This window comes from Pleurodeles waltl, chromosome 8 (assembly GCF_031143425.1).
Source record: "Pleurodeles waltl isolate 20211129_DDA chromosome 8, aPleWal1.hap1.20221129, whole genome shotgun sequence".
Classification (NCBI taxonomy): Eukaryota; Metazoa; Chordata; class Amphibia; order Caudata; family Salamandridae; genus Pleurodeles; species Pleurodeles waltl.
In genome coordinates this window covers 1,329,068,645-1,329,079,029 of record NC_090447.1, presented here as the reverse complement: position 1 = coordinate 1,329,079,029, position 10,385 = coordinate 1,329,068,645, and the positions used below count along the sequence as shown (strand labels likewise).

Sequence of the window (10,385 nt, the reverse complement as noted above, 5' to 3'; positions counted from 1 at the left end):
GGGGAAATGTGGTATTTGTTATGTAACTACATGCTCCATGTTAACTAGCAACAAGTGGAGGGGATTCGGAAAAAGGAATGTGGGGGCTCGTGAGGATGGTCGGGGAGCAGTGGAAGGTGTTAGAGATGTTACCGCATGCCCAAGAATAAAGTAACTTGGAAGTTACCTGACTAGTGTTATGTCCCTACAGTTCGGTTCACCAACCTGGTGTGTGAAATCCACTATCTAGTCCTTTGTGACTAAAATATAGCTAGGCGTCAACAGGTGCATAGCACTTAGCAGGGCTGTGTGTTAGTACAGTGGGCCCAATTAAAATGAAGACTGCGACTTTCAGAATGCGCCGATGTGTTAGATCAAAAGCCCAGAACTAGAAAAGTTGCTTCCAGGTGACATGGTGTCATCTGCTCAGGAATATCTACGTAAAATAATATTTTGGACAATACGTGATTTCGTAAGAAAATTAAAGACTCAAACTACTTCCAAAACAAAACAAATCCTCGAGGAATTTGACATTTACCGCTCTACTTAGATCCTAGTGGGGTCCCATGTCCGACTCGGACCTAAAAAGGAAAGGAGTGGAAGTGTAACTAGTGACAGAGAGAATAAACTCGGGTAGTATGGGCATCTTCCGACTGATAAATGAAAGTTGCAACTCTCCCAAAAGTAAAATAATATATTCGGCACAAACTTGCAGGTAACACTCTACGCATTCTTAAAATCTGAACAGTATTCAAACACATTCATTTTCAAAATGCTAACTTAAAAATACTAATGGCAGAGTCGGCAACCCTGCCTAGCCGAAAACTTCATTACTATAAAGTAGCCGCTGACTTACAGACAGTGAGCAGAGGTTCTTAACTTTACTCATAACTAGTCGCAAGCACCCGTCGTTAATACGACATTTAGATTCCGTCCCCCTTTGGATATTACAACTTAAACGCTAACGCTGACAGGTGCCTGACTCCGAAATGGCCACCAGCATGAAGCGGACGCACCAACCGGCGTTGTGTCTCAACAGCAGGCGGCGCACACCCAACGGCACGTACATCAAAACGTCTGTTGCATTACGTAAAGACTCGCCAGACCGGCGGTGCCGGGCATGCCAGGATTGTGGCGGTTCGGGTCAAATTTTCAGCCGTGCGATACCCCATGTCCCAGGTCTCGCGAAAAGTAGCCAGCATGGTTCTGCCCAACGCGCGTTCTATCACCTTCGCTTGGGGCAGATGAACACGCTTAGAGGGAGGAGGAATCGCATGCCGCTCAAGCTCGCGGGATCTCGCGAGACGAGAACGTCAGGGAACATGGCGACGTCTAATCTGTTAAAGGTAAGAAAACCAAAGAACCGGAGCTACTACATATTCCCTCGAAATAGAGCTATGTAGCGGGACATCTCACTATGCCATCACCATTCTGACCCTTCTTGACTACTGTCATCTCATGTCAAAACACCTTCTGGTTCCTGCCCAACTCCCACTGGTGCCTGACACTCCGCTGCTTGTTCTAGCTTAGCCCTGTCAGTCTTGCTGTACGTTACCATTCTTGTCACTTAATTCTTTTCTGCAAGACAGTATTAATTTAAAAACTACATTACCCGCCCCTCAAACTCCCATGTGGTAACCTGCAGCTTTCATGTACACTCTGATTTATCGCTTCTATTCAGTACACCTTAACTGAGTCCTTTCCTTGGTGCGTCTCTAACAGACCCAGGTCCCGCTTGCCGCGTCTCTACTGAACTCTCTCGTCACTGTGCTTTTTCCTTTACCACTAAGCTGCTTGCCTCTAATCTTTATCTTTCTGGCATCTTATTTACTGCTCCTTAGTTTTTAGGGCTTTTAGTTGCCCTTCTGGATTCTTCCTTGCTTCCCCTCGGGGTGAGGAGGGATCTAATACTACTACTACTGCCTGGCATATTCTATGATGGCTCTGCTTCCCATTCAGCTGCCTCTTTAGTGTACCTTCCACCCTTTGCTCATTTTGTGCATTTGCTACCACTATGGTAGCTTCTCACCCCTTGCTGCATCCACAGTAGAGTCAATTCTTGCTCTTGATGCATATCTGGTGGAGCTGCTTTCGCCCCTCTCACATGCTGCTTCTGCGGGATAATTTCTTGCTTCACCCCTTTGCTGCACACTCGTGGAGCTGCTGCCACGCTGGTTTGTTCCCCTGCTCTCTGCCCTTTGTAGTGAGCTGTCTTCTGGTGCTGCCCCTGTGTTGGACTGTAACCCCCCGTGTGCTTTCTGTAATGTGCGTGAACCCGTGGCCCAAATTTCAAGCCCCTTTGGTGGGCTTGACACCCCACCTGCCATTGTGGGTCCCTGTGGTTGACTTGACACCTTCCTCATTGTGTGAACACCAACAGAGCTCAACACCCCTCACACCTCCATCCCCTCGGTGGACTCGATAGCCCCCCTCTTGTCCTCTCCCTCTGATGGTCTATGCACCCCTTCACCCCTGTGCGGCCCCTTTGCTGGGTTAAACGCTCCTCTTATACGGCCCCTGTGGTGGGTTCAACACCCCTCTTTATTGTGCACCCCCAGTGGTGGGCATACCCCCCTCCTTGTGCATCCCATATAGTCAGGGCACAAGTCCGCCCCTCCTCCCCCCAAAAAAATAAAGTGGGGGGCTACCAAGTTACACCACAGCGCGTGACATCGCATGTGGCATTACAGGAAGTGACATCACAAGAAGTGGCATCACAACCCGTGACTTTATGGGAAGTGACATCACAAGAAGTGACATTAGATCTAAAGACCTCACATATGGTGAGATAACTTTGGCGTTAACACAGTTGCTGGAAAGATCTGTGTTTTGTCTAGTGCCTCTTTTAACTCAATGTAGTATAGATGGTTAATGTAAAAACTGCAAAGTACATCATTTAACATGCATAGGGGAGATTTTTATTTTATGTAGATAGCTAAGTGAATTACTACTTTTAAAACAAAGATAATTTTGTTACTTGCAGTTCATAAATGTTATCCCTTCTAATATAGCGCAGTGAGCTATGAAGGACGATAAGTGACTCTTACACCTTGTAACCCTCACTGTCTTATGTAACATCCTGAACATTGATGTGCAAACTTGTGAGACTGAATGTCAATGTAATGAGTGTGTTTGGTTTAAAGCGCTCTGACACCCTGCATTTTGATGTGTAGCACTATAACAGAATAAAAAAATAGCAGTATTTAAATTATTTTGTGTAAATACCGGGACAGACCAACACATTTGACATTCTTGCAGCAGTGCATGCAAATCGCTTATATTCAGGGACTGTGCAAAGTCAAAGTGTGCCAGTCTTAAGTACCTGCAAAGTGCTAACAAGCTGTGAGCCTTTGTTTCCCCTCCACTACATTTACATCCAGATGATAGCCTCCAGATAGGTGCGAGGCAGGATACTCCAACAAAAGCAGGCCTGAAGGCTCCTTAAATCTGGCCTTCGTATGGACCCAGCTGGACTTTGAATTATGAAAGCCCCCTTCACGTTGTTGCTTGGATCGAAAGCAGACAACTTGCAGACGCTGTTGAATGTTTCCCGGTGTCTGAAAATTACACAAGACATGTTCAGCATTTTACAGTAGGGCCCAACTTCTTGGCAGGGTGGACGGTGTCCACCCTGTGAAAATAGTGGGTGAGCGCCGTTCACTCGCGCCTACTCCCGACTTGTTCCTTGCATTTGGTGGGCTTGGTTCCCATCCCACCGTACATCCCCACCATAGTCGGATCAACACCCACCCTCGCGTGTCCCCTGGCTTGACACTCCTCCTGCGTAGCATGCAGCCTTTGCCGTTGGTTCAAATCCCCCCTCTACCATTTGTGCGTCCCTGTCGTAGTTGGCCTCTCGCTCCTAGGCGAGACTGCTGGCTTAGGGATGACAGCACTTTTGTAGGTGACTAAGCCACTCCTACAACAAGTTGCAATTGTCGGCCCAACCCTCCCGGCTCACAAGCAGTACCTCACCGAAACTCAGAAAGCAAAGGTGATTACTGGCAGCCTTGCCCATGCACTTTAGATGGTGACATCTCAGGGAAGTCGTGGTGGAACGGAAGTTATCCTTTTCTCACGTTAGTAACAAGTCTCAGTCACACACAGGCAATGAAGGAGACTTAGGAGAGTTTTCAATAGGTTTATTGAAAAGACTGCAATCTACGATAAAATACATGAGCTGCAATGATTAGGATAATGAACAGTAACAGAAGCATAATTGTGAAGATTATAGTTGTGAATACAAAACCCCTCATCATCTTGCAATAAACATGAGAAGGAAAAAAAATCCCTAGCAAAGAGACCCTAATCTCTAACCTAATGAGAGCTTGGTATGATAAACCTAATCTGCCAGTACCATGTCCATGAGAAGCTTCCCCCCCCCCCCCCCCAACCCTTGTTACCTTGGAATGAGATCTCTAGGTCAGACTTCATGGTGACACAAAGGCTGAGCCCTGCAGCAAGGTGACATGCAGTGTAGATGGCACCTGGAAGGAATCCCTCTAATGACCTTGTCCATGTGAGATGTATTTATACAGATCATGTAGGACCCCTGACGCAGGTATGTTCCCAAACAACTGATAAGGAGGCAGACTTGTGATGGCAATTCTATAAACAATCCCCAACACGTGTACATTATGTTCCTGTCACACGTAATTGAGAAAGGAACGTGATGTGAATACCTGCGTACACCACTGACCATGATGCTGGTAATGATGCCTTCACAGAGTGGCACTGATAATGCGAATCAAAACATTTCTCTAACTGTAAACAGTGGCAGCTATCTTAAAATAAATGGACTAAAACTGAGCAAACTAGGTATGTTGAGTCACTATGTGACAGGCGCACAAGCCAAAGGGCTAAGCAAAACTCTTGAGTCCCAATAAAAACTAAACTGGATTTACCACAGCTTCTGTGGTGGGACTTAACCCCCCTGCCTCCCTACTTGTGCAGCCCCTGTGGTGGGTCATGACTCCTCCCTCCATGCATTCTCTGTGGTTGACTAAACACCATCATCCTTTTTTTGCCCTGTAATAAAGTGACCCTCTGTCGTAATCATATCTGTGTAGAACCCACTCACTTTGCCGGCTCTCAGGTGGCTCTTCTGCTTCCTGCCCTCATGGGCCCTATGGTGGAAGCTGCTTCTGTGCCCTTACAGCTCCTTTGATAAATCCACCCCTTAAAAGAATCTGCTTCTCAAGTGACAGACATTTATCCCCATCCCCTCATTGCCATTCTTCCAGATTAGTCACCCCTCAGACGTCCCTGCTGTGGAATGCTCGATAGGGTACACAACAAGCAACTGGTATGACCCAGTAATGTGTTCACCGGATTTAACAACATAATAAACCACCAGTTCAATGGTCTGAAGGGTTCTAACTGTCGTTAGAGCCATTTATTGTACCTTATATTATTGTTTAACATTTATGTGTAGTTTATTTTGATTCAGATTCATCGGACCGTAAACTGCTAATTCAAATCAGTGGTTTTCAATTTTTTAGCTTCCCTGGTTGGTTATCTGTTGTTTAAAAATGTGTGTGCATTTGTATACATACGTAAGCCGTCTTATTGAATGTTTGCCAGTGGTTTCAGAGTTTTTATTTTACAGAAACAAGTTGTTTACCTAGGAGCTATTTCCCTATAATTCACAGTACTGAATTCTTCATTTGTAGGATATTTAATTTCCCTAAATAAATAAAATAAATGGATGTTTAACACAGCATTTTGTCTTTCTTTACTGACTGGGAGGAAAAACAGCTTTGACAATGACACTGCTTTCAGAGCATTATTCGGTACACATGAAAAGCAAATTCTTGTTGGCCCATTATCAGTTCAAGCATCTACCAATTAAACTTCCCCAGTTTTTGCAAATAAAACTTGTAAATGCAGAAACCTGACAGCCAAAACGTTTTATATTGTCCCGAATTGCACTTTCTTTATGTATGTGCTACAAAAGAAGAGCATGTTTTTTATTTTCTTATAACATGCTCTGCATTTAAAATGTAACTCACAATAATACTCATTGTTTCCTTTGGCCTCGTGGTTTGTAAATGTCACCAGAGCCTCTCAGTGGCAATACAGGCTCATATTGCACATTCGCTTATTTTGTATTCTCTTAATTTACATGTTGATTTATGTTTTTGGAAGGAGTGGCTCTGAGAGATGGATTTGATGTCTAGGAAGCAGTTTTTCATGTGCAGGCGAGGTTCTTGAGCTGTTTGGTGCAATATTAAGATAACATTGGGCTCTGAAGGCAACATGGCATTGTTTAACTTTAATGAAGAGACTTCTGATTAAACAGAGCAATGAAGCTGAGCTAAGTGTTATGATCATTTCATTGTCTAAAGCACTGTTATACTTGGAGACGTCATAGCTAGGGAGAATAATATCAAAATGAAACCATTCTCTAACAATAATTCCCCTAAATTATGGAAAATAATTCACAAAAAATGATCATCCCATAAACATAGTTTTGCACATCAGTGCTTTTGTGGAATGAATGTATTTATAATGGTATATTCTAGTCTTCCATCCTTAAACTGATAGTTAATTATCACATGACTGTAAGACGCCATTACCAAATATTGCAGAGGTAAATAAATTTGCAACTACTTCAAGTCCGTTAAATACTATACAAGAGCAAAGATATAATTACATTTGCAAACACTTGTTTAATTGCTAAATTGGATGTTGTGGAAAACTAAACTGCTAGATAGCCTTCTAGACGGTATCTAGCATTGATCCTTGAAGGCTTAATTCATACCACAACGTTTGAGTACATATTGATTAATTGCATGTAACATGAACACAACCCTCATTCACCAACATTGAGTGCCCATGATCAACTTTATTTATATTAAATACATTTTTTGTTGTAAATCAAGACTTATTAGTAAGGCTGCGATGGATCCCATCATATCTGAACCTGTAGTCAAACATTGCACATACATATTTAATTTCACCACCCTCAGTCTGGCCTACATTTTTGGATTAAAGATATCAGCAAAAATGTTACACTTTCTATGGTGCTTGATAACAAAAAATCACATTTTCAACATGTTTCATAAGAAATAGGCAAGGGAATGAACACAGTTGCGAGCAGGAATGGGAATACAAAAGGGGATGAGAGGTATATGGAAAAAAAAAGTTAATTATTGGGTTTTGGGTGACAACTAAGAAGTATAATACAATAGCACTTTATGATTAAGATAAAGCCATGAAGAAGAAAACAAACTACCCCGATTCCTCATGTCAGTCTATAAGAGGAAGCAATCTGGTAGCTATCCAGTGCGTCTGCTCCATCACTCCATGTTCGTTCATACTTTATCATCCTTAACTTCCACCAGTGCTGCACAAAACCCCCTCAACCTGAACTAACAAGAACAATTTGCTCATATCTCAGATGTGTTGGGTACCATAGAGATCGGAGTCCAGAGCAAGTTCTTTTTTTGGCACCTTTTTTCATCAATTGGCTGTCTGAGAACAAGAAGCTAACTTCCCATCAGTTTGTAAGGAGTTTCTTTTGTACTGTGGCATCTGTATCATAACCCTGCAGCCTGTATCTGTCAAGACAAAACTAATCGTAATACTGCCTTTTCCAGCTTGTTTTTGTTGCTTAGTTGGTGTCTACAAATTAGAGTTTTGGGGGTCTTTGCGATCCCCAGATATGCAATAACTCCTTGAGTTATACTGTGGCTGTTCGCACCATTGTGTTGATCTGTAGTCGGTTTAGGTAATCCCCTCTAAGTTGTCATGTCTCAATCCCAGTAAATGGGTTCTCTGGGCTCTCTCATCTGCTGGGATAAGATAGTCCAGTGTGCTTTTGACATGTACTAGGATTTATTTCCACAAAGTCTCTTTAACTTGACACACCCATGATACCTGGATGTAGGTTTCAGGTGTCTGCCCGTGCCTCCAGCAGACATTTCAGCAGAGGGAAACATGCATCTGAGCTGCAACAACATTAGGTACCATTGGTTCATCTATTTGTATGGCAATTCTCTTCAGGTTAGACTGGTATATTTTAGGGAATTAACACCACAATCTCTCCCATTGCTTATTTGAAATAGTTGTTTCAGTGTCTGGTATGAGAGTTTATGGATTGGCTTGCTATTCTTAACAGATTGATATATTTTGGATACAAGGCTGTTGGAGCCTAAAAGAGTACAGAACAGTTTCTTGAAAGGGGTAAGAGGTGTTGCTCAGGTTAATGTGTTGGGAGGATAGAGTGCCCAGTGTCCCAGCTGGAAGGAGTAGGGTAAGCTGATTCCATGACATGGATCTCTTGTTTGCATTGTTCAGAAGACTTGACAGCTCCTCCCTGGAATAGATCACTCTGGGCCTAGCATTCCCCGACTACCGTTCTTGAAAGGACTTGGACATATTTGCTGGGTTGAAGTCAGGGTTTAGTGTAATCGGGGCGTTGGTTGAGGGGAATGGAGTAAGGCCCCTCTGGACAGACATGATTCCAAATGTCCAGAACCTTTTTTTATTAGGGTATCAAGATATACACCTTTCAGTCATTTTGAACATGCGAGCCAATGTAGGGTCCCAGAGTGGTCTACACAGGGGATCTTTGTCCATGTGAAGCTATTTTTTTTCACTTTCCCTGACCACCTATTCAGAAATTTAGGGTAGGTGTGCTGCTCAATAATATGCACCTAAATCATGACACTCTTCTGGGTGTCGTTTAGAAGTATAGCAACTGTTAGCAATTTTGTATTGCTCCAGATGAACGTGCTAAGCTTATTCTTGATGGAGTTGATATCTTTGATAGCAATTGGCATAGACCTAACAAGAAGTTGTGTAGGGTATGTCATCTGCTGAGATTTTCCAAGATTTACCTGCTAAATCCCAGCCAGTTTGCTTTGGTCCAGTTGTTTAAGTGCTTTGGTATGTTAAGACCTATATATCTGATTGAAGTTTTCAATGAAAGGGGGTGTGTCTTTGTAACTCATCTGATCATATGGAATCATTATAAATAACATGCGTTTTTTTTTTTTTTCTTTACTGATCTTGGTTGAGGAGATTTACTAACTCGGGGAGGTACTCAGATGGGTTAGTTGGCATAAAAAGTACTTCCGCAATATCAATAGGGCTTTCGGAGCATCTTTTCTTTTGACAGGAATGGCTGTCTAAGTAGGGTTATTTAAGTAGTTTCATATATCAAATTATGTTTTGTGGCTCCTAGTATAGAGTGACAGAAAGATACCTCTAAAAGCATCAATTTCTATACTCCTCTATCGTCCAGGACCCATTCTCCTGTTTTATTTTTTTTATGTGCCTTTGATAGTTGGAGGCAAAGTTTCTTAGCCAGTTGGATTGCCATCTTTATCTCCCTTGCCATAGAAGTGTTGTCCCAGGTTTCAGAGCAACCTTGTTTACTCTATGCTTTCAGGTGACTCTTTAGGATGACCACTTGTCTGAGTCCTCCAGTCTGGGTTCTTTTTATGCTGTCACTCTAGGGATGCAATCTCGGTGGAAAGTTTGTTGTCTAAAAGTCTCACTCACTCATGTGATTGATCTCGCTGGAAATGAGTGAGCCTCGAAGTGTGGCTTTAAATGCGTCACATATTGTTTGTGGCTCGCTTAGGGGGTGTGTCCAGAGTAAAGTACTGCTTAGTTGCCAACTCAGTGGCTGCCTTGTTAACGGGGTACCATAAAGTGTCTAATTTCATGGGGCACCAGTTAGAATCTTTTAATGGGCTCTGAACACCTTGCCGCCAAAGAAAGCCCTGTGTGCATGATCTGATATAAATTAATCTGAAATTCTCAAAGATTCTAAGGATTGAAATATGATGTGGGTAATAAGTATGTAGTTGATACATGTCGAATGTGCTTGAGAATAAAAGTAGTAGCCCTCTGTGTCAGGGTTAAAGTATCTCTATGCGTCTGAGCTTTAGCTCGAGTTTTTTTTTTTTTTTTAAGGAGAGTCAACATAGCTCCTGTTCCCTCATATATGCTTCTGTCTCTGTCTGATTACCAGACTAGGTTATAGTCTCCAGCCATTCTCTGTGTATCATTCAGTTCGTCTTTTAGTGTCTTGCACCGGAAAGGATCTTGTGTAGCATTCCTGGCATATATATTTAGGAGTGTTAAGTGGGATCTATGATGTTGGAAATGCTCTTTAACATATTGTCCCTCTTTGTCTCTATGTGAGCTTTACATAATATGGCCACTCCTGTGGTTTTCCTCTTTGCTAGTGCCCATACCTGGTGGGGAGTTTGCTTATGGTGTGTGCAGACTTGATCTTGTCATGTTAGATGGGTTTCTTGTAGAGATAACACCTGGGAGTTTTTTAAAGCAATAACTCTCTACCTGGTGCCACTTGCCCGGTGAATTCAAGCTCTTCACATGTAAAGTATTTAGTTTAAGGGAATGTATAGTTCTAATAACTAACTGGATTT

General features: G+C 42.7%; 1 protein-coding gene across 1 annotated transcript in view; it reads left to right on the top strand.

Annotated features, from left to right (window-relative positions):
* Positions 1-939: 939 nt before the first annotated feature.
* Positions 940-10,385, top strand: part of CUL5 (cullin 5) — a 497,462-nt gene continuing 488,016 nt past the window's right edge. The window contains exon 1 of the mRNA XM_069202325.1: positions 940-1,325. Within this exon, the coding sequence (XP_069058426.1) occupies positions 969-1,325 (357 nt within the window). The 5' untranslated portion in view covers positions 940-968. The remainder of the gene's footprint in view (positions 1,326-10,385) is intronic.